Source organism: Ipomoea triloba, chromosome 10 (assembly GCF_003576645.1).
Source record: "Ipomoea triloba cultivar NCNSP0323 chromosome 10, ASM357664v1".
In the NCBI taxonomy this organism is placed as follows: domain Eukaryota; kingdom Viridiplantae; phylum Streptophyta; class Magnoliopsida; order Solanales; family Convolvulaceae; genus Ipomoea; species Ipomoea triloba.
The window spans coordinates 15,702,396-15,720,677 of NC_044925.1; the positions used below are offsets into that span (position 1 = coordinate 15,702,396).

Sequence of the window (18,282 nt, forward strand, 5' to 3'; positions counted from 1 at the left end):
TGAAAAGTATATATATTTGAATTTCAAAGTGCGCGGGTACAGATCTCTATCTAAAACATCCTCTGATTCTTCACTTGCTTTACTTGACTTGAAACTTTAACTGAAGGGCCTCCGGAATGCGGCTTTGTTCTTCAAAGAAGGGCTTTGTTGCTTGATCTTCGTTGAAGGGCTTCCGGACTCAAATGGCTTGATCTTCAGTTCGCTTTAACTTAGCTTTAACTTAGCTTGAACACTTGAATATTTGGTCTTCAATCAACTTTAGTTTGGCTTGATTTCTTCAATTAAGAGCCTCTTCAGGTTCTTCAATCCCTCAAGTGTGTGTTTTTTTGTAACCCCTCGGGTTTTTCCAACAAAGTTAGAAACCGAGAATAAACATTTTTCTTATTTTATTATTATTAGATTTATTTTTGAGCTGTGACGATTATGAATAAAGTTTTCGATGCTTTGGAAGAATATTAATTTTCGAGTCGACTAGTTGACGATAAGTTACGATCTATGTACCAATTACGAACCGAAAAATTTAAGGATGATTATAGGCTTGAAATTTGCCTTAAGGAAGGATTACTAGGTATGATACGATTAAGCTCGAATAATCTGATAATTTAAGTGAGAAGAATTAAACGGACTGTAAGGGGGAAATTATTACGAACTCCGTACCTATATTTCGCGAGATATCGAAAAATTCCCAAATTTGGTGATTTGCGACGGGAGTATTTTTAGAATAATTTTGGTATTAGAATTTTCCCGAATTAAGTTATAATCCTCCGAACTTTCATCTGATTTAACCATAAACTGGCCACTTAAGTTGTGATCTTCTTAAGGACTCCATAGGGTATTGACATGTGGCAAGCAAATCTAGACTAAGATTGATCATTTAATGTGGCATTAATGAGGTATGGAGGCATTGCACTTGTTTGCTTGATCTTCAAGAACAAGATCTACACTATCACACTCCTATCTCCCTTTCTCCCTCATTTTCGAAAAAACACAAGGAGAAAAAGAAGAACACTTAGTCTTCCACACTTTGTGATCAAAAAACTCTTTGAACACTTCTTCAACTTCAAGAACTCTACTATAGGTAAGAATTTCGGTTTTGTTCGGTTAAATCCCTCCTAAGACTTAAGCTTAATCTTAAGTTATGAAAACATTGTATTATGGTGATTTTGTTAGGAATTGTGGAGAAAGATTCAAGAAGGAAATCTCAACTAATTTCGGTGATTAGAATCTTCTAAAAAGGTAAGGAATCCCTTAAGTTGGCTCAATCACTTGGAAATGATCAAATGCTAGTAAATTACGTGACTAGGAAATTTTACGTGAAAATTATGTGTTAAGTTTGTGGATCTACTAGTTGACTCAAGAAACTACACTTTGGATTTTTAGTAATTTTTGTATACATGTTCATAGCTAATTTATGCATGTATATGTTGTATTTATGCCCATATAGGCTTATATTTGTAAAAATAGTGAAAGGAAATCGGGATAGATTCTGGCAGTAACTTCCGTGATTTATTGAGAAAAATTGGTAAGGTATTTTGATCCCATTTTTTTTATACATGTAGATCTATAAGTCTAGAACCCGCATATAAAATTTCGTAATGATCGGAGTAGTATAAGTATGGTTTTCGAATTTCTTTCCAAAACTGGTCCAGAGAGAAAAATATTCTGGACAGCACACTTCCAAGGGCAAAAATGTAATTTTCTGTGTTTATTCGTGGATCAAAATGGCCAAAACGTTTTATGGACATCAAGTACTATAAGTTGGGGTTCTACCATAAAAATTTCAAGTGAAAAAGAGTTCGGGAACTATTTTTACCGGCTCAATCTTTCGGACTGCGCTAACTGAATTTTCTGGCAGAGTGGGCGCCCAGTTTCGGCGCAGTGTGCCGAACCAGCAGACGTGGTCCGGACGTGCGTCCGCTGGTGCGGCCAGCCGCGAGTCCGCGTGATGCGGACTCGTTTTTGACTTGTTTGTGACTCGGTTTTTCCCCGATGTTTTTAACCCTGAGTGTTGCGATGTTTTAAAGGCCTACGGGCAACCGAGTCAAATGATTAAGAGGTCTAATGACTTATTTTGTGAATTGTGTGTGTCGGTCGAATGGAAACTAATATTTTCAAACGAGAAGTGATTCATGTCACTTGAAATTATTATGATGAGGAGATCTAAATTAAATATGAATGTCTTGAGAAAAGGCTTGAAAATAAATGTCGTCGAGACATTTCGCGAAAGACACTAATTATATATGTATCATGGTAAAATTCTTAGTTTCTGGATAAAGCTGTTGAAGACTTAACTTTGTGGGAGGCATGCGTGCCGCGGCCCCAAAGTTATTGAAACAGTTGACTTTGCAGGAGGCATGCGTGCCGCGGCCCCAAAGTTTGACTGAAATGACTTGACTTTGTGGGAGGCTTGAAAGCCGTGGCCCCAAAGTTATTGATATGATTTGACTTCGCGGGAGGCCTGCGGGAGCCGTGGCCCGGAAGTTTGTGAAATGTTTAACTTGGTGGGAGGCATGCGTGCCGTGGCCCCCAAGTTAGTGGATTGTTTGACTTTGTGGGAGGCATGAGTGCCGCGGCCCCAAAGTTAGTGATGTGTTTAACTTGGTGGGAGGCATGAGTGCCGTGGCCCCCAAGTTAGTGGCTTGTTCGACTTTGTGGGAGGCTCGAAAGCCGTGGCCCCAAAGTTACTGAGAAGTGGGATCTTCGGGAGGCATGAGTGCCGCGGCTCGGGATTCTTGAAGACGTTGCAGAATTTCCTTACTCTTATCCAGAGAGAGAAACTAAGTAAATATATTCCTAACTCTGAAAATATAGTTACTCTGTAACTACGCTGAAGGATAATGGTCACAACTCTTGAAACGTAAAAATGTGAATTGATTAACGCTTCATCCTGAATAACTGATAAAGTTACTGATAATGATATTATCACGTGTCAAGATTACGTATAAACTGTGTATACTCTTATTATTGATTGATAACCTGTATGCAGGTAGACTACGGGTTGCGGGTAAGGTTAAAATATTTTTGAAACCTTTGATTATTTTTGAGTGACCATGGATATCCTTACTTAGCCGTCGTGCTAACTACACTTCGTTGTGTTCTTAATCAGATGCAGAGTAGCGTGGGCTCCAATAGCCCCGAAGACTCCGATCCGTCGGAGTTCACATTCCCAGTCCTCGACTATGAGGACTACGCTCAGTATTTCCTTGGTGACGATCCCTATGCGCCTGGATACGCTCCCGACCCGCCGGCTCTGCTTCACGACTTTGATTCCGATCCGATTCTTGATTCCGTTCCTTCCGATCCACCAGTGTGGACTCCTGCCCCGTGCAATCCCTTGTGTCGCGTGGATGTTGTGCATGCAAGCTATGGGTATTACCCCATAGAGGTCTTAGAGGATAGTGACCCTCTAGAGTTCATAGTGTACTATCCGTACCCGTGGGACCCCACTCNCATCCACTCATCAAAATCCTCCGGGGGAGTGGGGTCCCACGGGTACGGATAGTACACTATGAACTCTAAGGGGTCACTATCCTTTAAAACCTCTATGGGGTAATACCCATAGCTTGCATGCACTACATCCATGCGACATAAGGGATTGCACGGAGCAGGAGTCCACACTGGTGGATCAGAAGGAATGGAATCAAAGATCGGATCGGAATCAAAGTCGTGAAGCAGAGTAGGGATTGTCACCAAGAAAACACTGAGCGTAGTCCTCATAATCGAGGACTGGGAATGTAAACTCCGACAGATCGGAGTCTTCGGGGCTATTGGAGCCCGTACTACTCTGCATCTGATTAGGAACACAACGAAGTGTAGTTAGCACGACGGCTAAGTAAGGATATCCATGGTCACTTAAAAATAATCAAAGGTTTCAAAAAAAAATATTTTAACCTTACCGCAACCCGTAGTCTACCTGCATACAGGTTATCAATCGATAATACGAGTACACGGTTTATACGTAATCTCGATACGTGATAATATCATTATCAGTAGCTATATCAATTATTTCAGAATGAAGCATTAGTCAATTCACATTCTTACGTCTCATGAGTTGTGACCATTATCCTTCAGCGTAGTTACAGAGTAACTATATTTTCAGAGTTTTAGAAAGATATTTACTTAGTTTCTCCCTGGATAAGAGCAAGGAAATTCTGCAACGTCTTCAAGAATCCCGGGCCACGGCACTCATGCCTCCCGAGGATCCAGCAACTTTGGGGCCACGGCTTTCGAGCCTCCCACAAAGTCGAACAATCCACTAACTTGGGGGCCACGGCACTCATGCCTCCCACCAAGTTAAACACATCACTAACTTTGGGGCCGCGGCACTCATGCCTCCCACAAAGTCAAACAATCCACTAACTTGGGGGCCACGGCACGCATGCCTCCCACCAAGTTAAACAATTCACAAACTTCCGGGCCACGGCTCCCGCAGGCCTCCCGCGAAGTCAAAACATATCAATAACTTTGGGGCCACGGCTTTCATGCCTCCCACAAAGTCAAGTCATTTCAGTCAAACTTTGGGGCCCCGGCACGCATGCCTCCCGCAAAGTCAACTGTTTCAATAACTTTGGGGCCCCGGCACGCATGCCTCCCACAAAGTTCAGTCTTCAACAGCTTATCCAGAAACTAAGATTTTTATCGTGATACATATATAGTTAGTGTTTTCGCGAAATGTCTCGACGACATTTCCTTTCAGGTCTTTTTCTTAAAACATACATATTTATTTTAGATCTTCTCATCATAACATTTTCAAGTGTCATGAATCACTCTTCGTTTGAAAGTATTAGTTTCCATTCGACCGACAAACGTAATTCACAAAATAAGTCATTGGACCTCTTAATCATTTGACTCGGTTGCCCGTAGGCCTTTAGAACACCATAACATTTAGAAGCAAAAGCATCAGAAGAAGGTTCGGTCGAGAACGGGGTCACGTTGCGAAAATTCGCAACTTCCCGCAGCGACGGACGCACGGCGGACGCGGCGTCCGACCGGCGTCCTCTGGTTCGGCATTTCTCGCAAAAATCCTGGACGTCCCGGGCGCGCGTCCGACCTGCGTCCTCTGGTTCGGCATTTCTCGCAAAAAAAATCCTGGACGTCGCGGACGCGCGGAGGACGCGGCGTCCGACCTGCGTCCGGCAGCATTCTGCCCAGTTCGGTCAGCAGTATCGGGGCTGTAACGTCCCGTTTTCCCACCATTTTCATAAATATATGCTTATTTAGACGTACTTATTACGTATACATGCATAAATCAACTATGAACATGTACACAAAATTTACTAGAAATCCAAGTATAGTGGTTAAGGCAAACTTATAGATCAAAAACCTTAGTATATATTTTTCACATAAAATCTCTAATTCATGCTTTCTATCATTTGATCATTTCCAAGTGATTGAGCCAACTTAAGGGATTCCTTACCTTTTTGAAGATTTCTAATCACCGTAATAGGTTGAGATTTTTCCTTCTTGAATCTTTCTCCACAATTCCTAACAAAATCACCATAATACAATGTTTTCATAACTTAAGATTAAGCTTAAGTCTTAGGAGGGATTTAACCGAACAAAACCGAAATTCTTACCTATAGTAGAGTTCTTGAAGTTGAAGAAGTGTTCAAAGAGTTTTTGATCTCAAAGTGTGGAAGACTAAGTGTTCTTCTTTTCCTTTGTGTTATTTTCGAAAATGAGGGAGAAGGAAGAGTGAGAGAGAAATGTGATCTTTGTGTGATTTGTTCTTGAAGCTCAAGCAACAAGTGCAACATGGCCATACCTTCATTAATGCTTCATTAATTGCCCAATCTAAGTCTAGATTCACTTGCCACATGTCAACACCCCATGAAGTCCTTAGAAGATCTCAAATCTAATTGGCCAGTTTATGCTCAAATCAGATGAATGTTCGGAGGATTATAACTTAATTCGGGAAAATTCTAATACCAAAATTATCCTAAAAATATTCCCGTCGTAAATTACCAATTTTGGGAATTTTCCGGTATTCCGCGAAATATAGGTACAGAGTTCGTAATAATTTTCCCCTTACAGTCCGTTTAATTCCTCTCACTTAATTTATCAGATTATCCGAGCTTAATCGTATCATACCTAGTAATCTTTCCCTAAGGCATATTTCAAGCCTATAATCATTCTTAAAATTTTCGGTTCGTAATTGGTACATAGATCGTAACTTATCGTCAACTAGTCAACTCGAAAAATTAATACTCTTCCAAAGCATCGAAAACTTTATTCATAATCGTCACGGCTCGAAAATAAATCTAATAATAAAATAAGAAAAAAAAAATTTATTCTCGGTTTCTAATTTCGTTGGAAAAACCCAAGGGTTACATCCGCACCTTCGACAAGTTGCTGAACGCGGTAAATTGCCCCGCAAACCAACGTGTATCCTCGGCAGTCTACTACCTGACGAAGGCCGCCGACAATTGGTGGGCGACAGTCGGACCTGATCTTTTACAAGATCCAGCGTTTGGATGGGAAGAGTTCAAAGTAGAATTGAGAGAACAATTCTACACTGAACGTATAAGGGGAATTAAATGCGAAGAATTTCTGCGGCTGAGGCAGAAAGGAACTACTGTCCAAGAGTACTACGACCAGTATGTCGAGCTGATGAGGTTCGCTCAGGAGATAGTGCCGGATGAAGCAAGCAAGGCAAGGAGATTCGTTCGAGGTTTGGATTGGAGCATAAGAGGGATGATTGCGCCATTTATGTGCTCTACCCTGAAGGAGGCATACGACAGAGCCTCGGATCATTACCAAGTGTACTTGGATCAGCAGGATGTCTATGGCCGGAATAAGAGGAAAGCCGATGATAAATCTCAGAAGTTTTCATCGGGGAACAAAAAGATCAACCAAGGCAGTTTTGATCCTATACGGGGAAGAGAAGGATTCAACCGGGGGAACCACCCGGGAGAAAACTGGCAGGGAGCGAAACCCAAGTGTTATAAGTGTGGTCTCCTTGGACACAAGTCTTATCAGTGCCACAGACAGATGGATAGCCCCCAGAAGCCCTTCCAAAGTGGGAATCAGGGAAGGACGTTTAATGGGAATAACGGCCAGAGCTCAGCTAGAACGGAAGGCGAGAGGACTAACTCCCCGGCTACGAATATGGGAAGGCCGGTGAATACCACCTTCGATTCCAGCCGCAAGGGGAAGCAGGTGATAGGTGAAGGCAGTGGGGAAAGGCAAGGCAGAATCTACGTCGTCAACAGCGCCCAAGCGCAGGCTAGCGACGCCATGACCGGTACATTCCCCATAAACTCAATACCTGGAATAGTCTTATTTGATACGGGAGCTACGAATTCCTTTATATCCTCTACGTTCGCTGATAAACTAGAGTTAAGGCCGACTACCAGGTTAGATTTAAACGTCGCAACAGCTTCGGGAGTAGTGATATCCTGTAAGGATGGTTATGACGATATCGCTATAGAAATAGCGGGATTTAATTGTCCCGGGAATCTCATTCGTTTCGAGCTTGAGGGCATCGACGTGGTACTCGGAATGGATTGGCTGGACAAGTACAAGGCTCGAATCGTATGTGACGAACGGAAGATTGTCCTGCAAGGACCGAGAGGGAGGAGAATAGTCTACCGAGGAGTCAGCAAGCAACCCGAATCAAGGCTGATGACGATGCAGCAACTGAAGAAATGCGTTAACCAGGGATGCGAAGTGTATCTCTGCCTGTTACAAGACGCTGAAGTAGAAGAACTAAGGATTGACCAAATTCCAATCGCATGCGAATTTCCTGACGTATTTTCCGACGACCTCACGGGGATGCCGCCAGAAAGAGAAATGGAATTCACCATTGATCTTATACCCGGAACCTCCCCTATCTCGAAAGCGCCTTATCGAATGGCACCCAAGGAAATGGAGGAACTGAAGGCACAATTGGCTGAGTTATTGGAAAAGGGATTTATTAGACCAAGCGTATCACCTTGGGGTGCACCGGTGTTATTCGTGAAGAAGAAGGATGGGAGTCTTAGGCTATGCATCGATTATAGAGAAGTCAACCGAGTTACAGTAAAGAACAAGTACCCCCTTCCTAGAATCGATGACTTATTCGACCAACTGAAAGGAGCCGGCGTATTCTCAAAGATCGATCTACGATCCGGATACCATCAAGTACGAGTGGCGAAAGAAGATGTACCCAAGACGGCATTTCGAACGAGATATGGACATTACGAATTCACGATCATGCCATTTGGAGTAACTAATGCCCCAGCAATCTTCATGGACTTGATGAACCGAATTTTCCTGCCATACCTGGATAAATTCGTTGTTGCTTTCATCGATGACATCTTAGTCTACTCCAAGACACCGGAGGAACACGAGGAACACTTCAGGACAGTGTTACAGACACTGGGAGAAAAGAAACTCTTCGCAAAACTTTCGAAATGCGAATTTTGGAAAAAGGAGGTTGCATTTCTTGGTCACGTGATCACCAAGGAAGGGATAATGGTAGATCCAGCCAAGATACGAGCGGTAATCGAATGGGAAGCGCCCAAATCGGTTACGGAAATCCGCAGTTTCTTAGGCTTAGCAGGCTATTACCGAAGATTTGTTCGAGACTTCTCCAAAATAGCAAGACCCTTGACAAACTTGCTCAAAAAGTCGACCAAGTATAAATGGGAGGAGGAATGCGAACAGGCATTCCAGGAGCTTAAGAAGAGATTGACGACTGCTCCAGTATTAACCTTACCCATGGGAACGGAAGGGTATGAGTTGTATACTGATGCGTCTCACAAGGGATTGGGATGCGTCCTAATGCAGAACGGAAAGGTAATAGCATATGCTTCTCGACAGTTAAAACCTCATGAAGCTAATTACCCAACGCATGATTTGGAACTGGCAGCAGTGGTGTTCGCCCTCAAGATTTAGCGACACTACCTCTATGGGATCTCGTGCAAGGTTTATACGGACCATAAGAGCTTAAAGTATATCTTCACTCAGAGAGACCTCAACTTAAGACAAAGGAGATGGTTGGAATTGATTAAGGACTATGACTTGGAAATTCAGTATCATGAGGGAAAGGCGAATAAGGTAGCTGATGCCTTAAGTCGGAAAACAAGTCATGCTCTTTGGATACTGCCTGAGCAGTTATGTAAGGAGTTTCAGGAACTCAACCTGGAGGTGAAAATGTGTAGTCAAGGGGAACAAGAAAAGAGGTTGTATTGCATGACAACTATTCCAACCTTACTTGGGGAAATTAAACAAGCACAGGAGGAGGACGATTGGGTGAAGGACGTCAGATGATTGACGGGAAACACGGACCGTTTGAACTACACTCGGACGGGAGTGTGAAATTCCAAGGTAGATGGGTGATACCTAAGGAATGTAAAAAGATAATGGGACGAATAATGAAGGAAGGTCATTGCACGCCCTATTCAGTTCATCCTGGTGGAGATAAACTGTATAAGGACTTAAGACAAAACTTTTGGTGGCAAGGCATGAAAAGGGATGTAGCCGAGTTTGTGGCTAAATGTCTGAATTGTCAAAGGGTAAAGGCGGAGAGGAGTAAACCAAAGGGATTATTACAACCCTTGGAGATTTCGCAGTGGAAATGGGACTCGATTTCCATGGATTTCGTGGGAGGATTGCCTAAAACCAAGGCCGGTAACGATCAAGTATGGGTCATCGTCGATCGACTGACCAAGACAGCAAGGTTCATTCCAATGAACAAAATGTGGTCGATGGAAAAGTTAGCCAAAGCCTACGTTAAGCATGTGGTTAAATACCACGGAGTAGCGCGAGATATCATTTCAGACAGAGACTCGCGATTTCTGTCACGCTTTTGGCAAGCACTACAAGTGGCCATGGGTACCCAACTCAAATTAAGTACAGCATTTCACCCCGCCACTGATGGTCAAACGGAGCGATCGATCCAAACACTCGAGGATATGCTCAGAGGCTGTGTGCTCGATTTCCAGGGGTCATGGGACGAGCAGTTGGACTTAATAGAATTTTCCTATAACAACAGCTACCACGCAAGTATAGGGATGGCACCTTACGAGGCGTTGTATAGGCGAAAGTGTAGAAGTCCTCTGTGTTGGAGCGACACCAGTAATGTCGTTACACTTGGACCCCAGTACCTTCAAGAGACTATTGAGGCAGTCAAGATAATTCAGAGAAGGATGAAAGTCGCGCAGGATCGACAAAAGTCGTACGCCGATTTGAAACGACAGTTCACCGAATATCAGGTTGGGGAAAAAGTGTTACTAAAAGTTTCACCCACTAAAGGAGTCAAGAGGTTTGGGAAGAAAGGGAAGTTGAGTCCTCGTTACATAGGACCTTACGAAATTTTGGAGAAAATAGGGAATCTAGCCTATCGTTTGGCTCTACCGATCGAACTTGGAAAGGTACATAACATATTCCACGTCTCAAACCTCAAACGGTACGTACCCGACGCGTCTCATGTATTGGCGCCGGAGGAACTGGAAATGGACGATTCATTGACTTACGAGGAAAGGCCAATTCGGATACTAGATTCGAAAACGCGAGATACGTGGAGAAAGTCAGTCAAAATGGTCAGAGTCCAATGGTCAAACCACAATCCCGAAGAAGCTACGTGGGAGTTGGAAAGCGTGATGATGGAACGTTATCCGGAGATACTTAGTTCAGGTGCGTAAAATCGATCTAACTCTCGTGTTCCTTAACAATTATGTGTTAAGACTAGGCATACTAGGGGTTCGTTTTGAGTAGAAGGAGATAAGTAGTAATCTACTTCAAATCCACGGATGACGAAAAAGAAAGTTTCGAGGACGAAACTGTTTTAAGGGGGAGAGACTGTAACCCCTCGGGTTTTTCCAACAAAGTTAGAAACCGAGAATAAACATTTTTCTTATTTTATTATTATTAGATTTATTTTTGAGCTGTGACGATTATGAATAAAGTTTTCGATGCTTTGGAAGAATATTAATTTTCGAGTCGACTAGTTGACGATAAGTTACGATCTATGTACCAATTACGAACCGAAAAATTTAAGGATGATTATAGGCTTGAAATTTGCCTTAAGGAAGGATTACTAGGTATGATACGATTAAGCTCGAATAATCTGATAATTTAAGTGAGAAGAATTAAACGGACTGTAAGGGGGAAATTATTACGAACTCCGTACCTATATTTCGCGAGATACCAAAAAATTCCCAAATTTGGTGATTTGTGACGGGAGTATTTTTAGAATAATTTTGGTATTAGAATTTTCCCGAATTAAGTTATAATCCTCCGAACTTTCATCTGATTTAACCATAAACTGGCCACTTAAGTTGTGATCTTCTTAAGGACTCCATAGGGTATTGACATGTGGCAAGCAAATCTAGACTAAGATTGATCATTTAATGTGGCATTAATGAGGTATGGAGGCATTGCACTTGTTTGCTTGATCTTCAAGAACAAGATCTACACTATCACACTCCTATCTCCCTTTCTCCCTCATTTTCGCAAAAACACAAGGAGAAAAAGAAGAACACTTAGTCTTCCACACTTTGTGATCAAAAAACTCTTTGAACACTTCTTCAACTTCAAGAACTCTACTATAGGTAAGAATTTCGGTTTTGTTCGGTTAAATCCCTCCTAAGACTTAAGCTTAATCTTAAGTTATGAAAACATTGTATTATGGTGATTTTGTTAGGAATTGTGGAGAAAGATTCAAGAAGGAAATCTCAACTAATTTCGGTGATTAGAATCTTCTAAAAATGTAAGGAATCCCTTAAGTTGGCTCAATCACTTGGAAATGATCAAATGCTAGTAAATTACGTGACTAGGAAATTTTACGTGAAAATTATGTGTTAAGTTTGTGGATCTACTAGTTGACTCAAGAAACTACACTTTGGATTTTTAGTAATTTTTGTATACATGTTCATAGCTAATTTATGAATGTATATGTTGTATTTATGCCCATATAGGCTTATATTTGTAAAAATAGTGAAAGGAAATCGGGATAGATTCTGGCAGTAACTTCCGTGATTTATTGAGAAATATTGGTAAGGTATTTTGATCCCATTTTTTTTATACATGTAGATCTATAAGTGTAGAACCCGCATATAAAATTTCGTAACGATCGGAGTAGTATAAGTATGGTTTTCGAATTTCTTTCCAAAACTGGTCCAGAGAGAAAAATATTCTGGACAGCACACTGCCAAGGGCAAAAATGTAATTTTCTGTGTTTATTCGTGGATCAAAATGGCCAAAACTTTTTATGGACATCAAGTACTATAAGTTGGGGTTCTACCATAAAAATTTCAATTGAAAAATAGTTCGGGAACTATTTTTACCGGCTCAATCTTTCGGACTGCGCTAACTGAATTTTCTGGCAGAGTGGGCGCCCAGTTTCGGCGCAGTGTGCCGAACCAGCGGACGTGCGTCCGCTGGTGCGGCCAGCCGCGAGTCCACGCGACGCGGACTCGTTTTCGACTTGTTTGTGACCCGGTTTTTCCCCGATGTTTTTAACCCTGAGTGTTGCGATGTTTTAAAGGCGTACGGGCAACCGAGTCAAATGATTAAGAGGTCTAATGACTTATTTTGTGAATTGTGTGTGTCGGTTGAATGGAAACTAATATTTTCAAACGAGAAGTGATTCATGTCACTTGAAATTATTATGATGAGGAGATCTAAATTAAATATGAATGTTTTGAGAAAAGGCTTGAAAAGAAATGTCGTCGAGACATTTCGCGAAAGACACTAATTATATATGTATCATGGTAAAAATCTTAGTTTCTGGATAAAGCTGTTGAAGACTTAACTTTGTGGGAGGCATGCGTGCCGCGGCCCCAAAGTTATTGAAACATTTGACTTTGCGGGAGGCATGCGTGCCGCGGCCCCAAAGTTTGACTGAAATGACTTGACTTTGTGGGAGGCTTGAAAGCCGTGGCCCCAAAGTTATTGATATGATTTAACTTCGCGGGAGGCCTGCGGGAGCCGTGGCCCGGAAGTTTGTGAACTGTTTAACTTGGTGGGAGGCATGCGTGCCGTGGCCCCCAAGTTAGTGGATTGTTTGACTTTGTGGGAGGCATGAGTGTCGCGGCCCCAAAGTTAGTGATGTGTTTAACTTGGTGGGAGGCATGAGTGCCGTGGCCCCCAAGTTAGTGGCTTGTTCGACTTTGTGGGAGGCTCGAAAGCCGTGGCCCCAAAGTTACTGAGAAGTGGGATCTTCGGGAGGCATGAGTGCCGCGGCCCGGGATTCTTGAAGACTTTGCAGAATTTCCTTACTCTTATCCAAAGAGAGAAACTAAGTAAATATATTCCTAACTCTGAAAATATAGTTACTCTGTAACTACGCTGAAGGATAATGGTCACAACTCTTGAAACGTAAAAATGTGAATTGATTAACGCTTCATCCTGAATAACTGATAAAGTTACTGATAATGATATTATCACGTGTCAAGATTACGTATAAACTGTGTATACTCTTATTATTGATTGATAACCTGTATGCAGGTAGACTACGGGTTGCGGGTAAGGTTAAAATATTTTTGAAACCTTTGATTATTTTTGAGTGACCATGGATATCCTTACTTAGCCGTCGTGCTAACTACACTTCGTTGTGTTCTTAATCAGATGCAGAGTAGCGTGGGCTCCAATAGCCCCGAAGACTCCGATCCGTCGGAGTTCACATTCCCAGTCCTCGACTATGAGGACTACGCTCAGTATTTCCTTGGTGACGATCCCTATGCGCCTGGATACGCTCCCGACCCGCCGGCTCTGCTTCACGACTTTGATTCCGATCCGATTCTTGATTCCGTTCCTTCCGATCCACCAGTGTGGACTCCTGCCCCGTGCAATCCCTTGTGTCGCGTGGATGTTGTGCATGCAAGCTATGGGTATTACCCCATAGAGGTCTTAGAGGATAGTGACCCTCTAGAGTTCATAGTGTACTATCCGTACCCGTGGGACCCCACTCCCCCGGAGGATTTTGATGAGTGGATGATGGTGATCACCCACTGTAGTTTCTTGGACCACATCACCTGGTTCGCAGGTGAGTGGCATTTGGTCTGGGGTAGTTACACTGGTCCAGTGTATACCCCATTGTGGTAGTTCGTTTTCTGGGTGGACTCCGATCTGATCTTTTTGGTGTAATTATTTTTTTGTAGCCAATGATAATGCTGAATTGGCTAGTAAGGTCAGAATTAGTTTGAACTATTGACCTCCTACTATGATAACTCCTTTTGTAAATGTAAGTGGCTAGTCTAGCTACTCTTTGATATATATATATATTAGAAGTTTGGAGAATTTGACGCCAAGAAACACGATCCTTGTTCCCTTGTTTTTATTCCTTTAGCCTATGCACCTAGAATGAACTTTATTCGTATTTGAGTAGGGGTTCAGTCTGGGTGTGGCGGTAATTACTCCGATTTCTCCGGTGAGACCGGGTCGGGGTGTTACATTTTTGGAATGAATGAAGGGCTCTATTTATAGGGGAGAATATGAGACTTTCGATGGGCTTCAAACTCTTCAATATTATCCTTATATTATTTAGGATAATATGAATATTTATCTAGAATGTATCTAGCCACCATTGCATCCAAATTCATAATTTTATCACATATTGAAATTAAATAATTAATTTAAATATATGAATATTTATCACATACTTAAATTAAATAATTAATTTAAATATATAAATATTTCCTGATGGGCCAAATATGGATCAGTCCATCTTTATAATTTGAGTCCATCGACCATTAATTATATTCAATTTGGGCAATTGGGCCAATTTAATTGGACAATTTAATTAGTCCAAATAAATCAATAATCAGCCCAATTACATCAAAAATGAAGCCCATAACATACGAATCAGCCCATTTGTCGGCTTCAAATTTTCTGTGTCTACAATACTAAATTGTAAATTTCGTTCTTAAGTTATTATTACGTTGCACTTGTTGTTCCTAACTTAGGTGTGCAAACTTCGACACATTTTCGGTTAACCGACCGAACTGACAAAGTTCGGTTAACCATTTTTTAACCGAACTTTTTCAGTTCGGTTAATGGCTAAATGTTTTTTAAAATTTCGGTTAACGTTTAATTCGGTTCGAAACTTTGGTTAACCGAATTAACCGAACACTTAACCAAAATTATAAATATATATAATAATAAATTCATAAGGAAATATACAAAAACAATATCACAACAACACTACAAATTTATAGAGATGATACATATTAGATTATATATATATATATATATATTTCTGTTAATCATTCGGTTAATTCAGTTAATCGAAGTTTCGAACCGAATTAACCGTTAATCGAAATTTTAAAAAACATTTAACCATTAATTGAACAAAAAACGTTCAGTTAAAAAACAATTAACCGAAAATTTAAGAAGTTTGCACTCCTAAGTTAGGAATGAATAGTGCAACGTAATGATAACTTAGGCACGAAATTTGCAATTTAGTATTACTCATTGACGAAAAGTGCAACACCGATGATAACTTAAGGACGACTAGTGAGTATGACCAAAACTTAGGGACGAATTCTACAATTACCATATAACTTAGGGACGAAAAGTGCAAATTTTCCTTAGAAATATCATTATTCCATTTTTTTTTATTACTGATTATAATGTGGATTTTTTGTTTTGAGGTTGATTTATTTTACTTTAAGATAAGGTTTAAATAAACTCACGATCTTAGTTAAATAGTGAAATTAACACTACTACAGAATTGGTTTACTACAGCACTTAATAGATGGCGGTTATTTAAATAAACGCCGTCTAATATAGTTTGTGATATTACGTCACATAATAGACGGCAGTTATTTAGATAATCGTCGTATATATCTTAATTAATTTTTTTACGTCACTTATTAGATGGCGGTTCTTTGAATAGCCGCCGTATATACCTTAACTCATTTTTTACGTCACATAATAGAGGGCGGTTATTAAATAAACGTCGTATATATTTTAATTAATTTTTTATTTTATTTTTAATTGATGTATAAACGGTAGTTATACAATTAACCTTAATATATACCTTAAATAAGTTAACTAAAAAAAATAGAAGGAACTAATAAGTTAACTTAAAATATAAGGTAACTAACTAAAAATATATATAAGGCGGTTAAATTAATTACACCAAACGCCCTATATGTATTTTGTTTATAGATTTTATAGATTAGGGCGGTTAGTTATTATAGGTATTATTATATTGCGGGCCTCTCTTCATTACTAAATTACGTAGGTATTATTTACTAAATTACTAAATTACGTAGGCTTTTATTAGGGCGTATATGCAATGTATTCATCTCCAGAAACGCAATACCATACACAGAAACGCAAGACAAAATACCATACACAGAAACACAAACCACTGGTTGTGGCCACTGCACGCCGCCGTCGCCGCTAGAAGCCGCCGTCGCCACTGCTCAGGTACGTAACTTACCTTGCTATTTTTATTTTATACTTTGATTTTTTATTGGAAAATACATATAATTTAATAATTTTAGGGTTTATAAATCTTGTGTAGTATTTTAATAATTTTAAGGTATTGTGAATTTCTTTTTCTCTAAGGTACGTAACTTACATAGGGTTTAATTTTTGTGAATTTCTTTTTCTCTAGCTAAATCACTTGTGTATAGATTTATTTATCCATAGAAGGTGTTTGATAAAATGTCTATAAGAGAAAAAGAAACCAAAACCAAGTAAATAATTAAATAAAACATTAGGGTAGGGCAGGGCAAAACGGTTTGGTTTAGTTTAAAACCGAAAAATCGAACGATTCTAATTTTAGAAGAATCAAACAGTTCGGTTCGATTCGGTTAGAATCAGTGCATTTGACATACAAAGTATGTTCATGAGGACATCTCATAAAACCACTTTCAATAAAATATGAATCAATGCAACTATACCATGCCCTAGGCGCCTGCTTTAAGCCATATAAAGCTTTCCTCAACCTGTAAACTTTATGTTCCTCCCCTTTCTTCACAAATCCTGCATGTTGCTCAACATATATTTTTTTCTTCAAGAAAACCATTCAAAAAAACAACAAGAGAAATAATCATTCGAACTGTATCAAGTTTACTTACTAGAGCAAAAACCTCAAGCCCCCTCACGTGTGCGGGCCGATTGCTTTGATGGGCTCCAAGCAACACGTGGACCATAGTTGTTTTTTTAACGGGTGCCGTGAAAATTCGAACCATGACCTTTGGCATGTCTCTGATACCAAATTGAAGTATGTGCTCCATCTCAACTAAAAGCCTAAGCTGATAGTTGGACTGCACATTTATGTTTATATTATATTTATGCTCAATATTGCTAACCAACCGTGCTTTAAAACGGTCAATTTCTCCATTTGATTTGTATTTGTCTGTTAACTCCAATTGGCTTCTTTCTAGGAGGTAATTCTGTTAACTCCCAGGTACCATTCTTTTCCATGGCACGGATCTCCTCATTCATCACCTTAAGCCAATGAGTTTCTGTAGCAGCCTCCTCATAGGATAGAGGGTCACAATCTGCAAAAAGAGCAAATTGAACAATCTCTTCATCAGACAGGTCATTATCATGACACACAACATAATCTTGCAAGCGAGCTGGTAATTGACGCTCGCATTGAGATCGTCGAACATATGACTCTAGTTGTGAAGGAGACTGGACATTATCTGGAATCGGTTGCTCATCAACAACATTTTCAATTACAAGAACAACAACTGACCTTTCATCTTTAGCTGACCAATCACAGGCATTATGTTCATCAAAAGTGAAATGACGAATTATAACAACCTTTTTAGTTTTAGGGTTGTATAATTTATAACCCTTTGAAGTGTCACTATAACCAATGAATATACACTTCTCACTTTTATCATCCAACTTCTTTCTTAATTGATCTGGCACATGCGCATATGCCAAACATCCAAAAACCTTGAGATTTCTTATAAAAAGGTTTCTCCCACTCCAAGCTTCCTCAGGTGTCTTCTCACGAACACTTTTAGTTGGACACTTGTTCAACACATAGACATCACAAGCAACAGCTTCTGCCCAAAAAGGCTTAGGCAAATTTTTATATTTCAACATGCACCTCACCATATCCATGATAGATCTATTCATCCTCTCAATCACTCTGATTTGTTGTGGAGTGTATCTAGCTGTCATCTGGTGCTAAATACCCTTTTCCTTCAGAAAATCATCACAAGCAATATATTCTATACCTCTATCAGTTCACAAGATTTTAATTTCATAACCACTCTGCTTTTCAACAAAAGTCTTAAATTGTTTGAAAACATCACATGCATCAGACTTTTGCTTCAGAAAGTAAACCCATGTTTTCCTACTGAAATCATCAATGAAAGTAACAAA

The 18,282-nt window shown here is 40.3% G+C and overlaps 1 protein-coding gene across 1 annotated transcript; it reads left to right on the plus strand.

Moving 5' to 3' along the window:
* Positions 1-3,106: 3,106 nt before the first annotated feature.
* On the plus strand, positions 3,107-9,252 carry LOC116033199. The gene is made up of 4 exons (XM_031275957.1): positions 3,107-3,385; positions 6,325-7,881; positions 7,963-8,778; positions 8,950-9,252. Exons 1-4 carry the CDS (start codon positions 3,107-3,109, stop codon positions 9,250-9,252), a joined length of 2,955 nt encoding a protein of 984 aa, XP_031131817.1.
* The last annotated feature ends 9,030 nt before the right edge of the window (positions 9,253-18,282 follow it).

Excerpts from the sequence above, each read along its gene's own strand:
- LOC116033199 (XM_031275957.1), top strand. The coding sequence starts at position 3,107 with ATGCAGAGTAGCGTGGGCTCCAATAGCCCCGAAGACTCCGATCCGTCG. Across the intron at positions 3,386-6,324 it reads ATGGGTATTACCCCATAGAG|GGTTACATCCGCACCTTCGA; the intron begins GTCTTAGAGGAT and ends GAAAAACCCAAG. Across the intron at positions 8,779-8,949 it reads TCCTAATGCAGAACGGAAAG|AGAGACCTCAACTTAAGACA; the intron begins GTAATAGCATAT and ends ATCTTCACTCAG.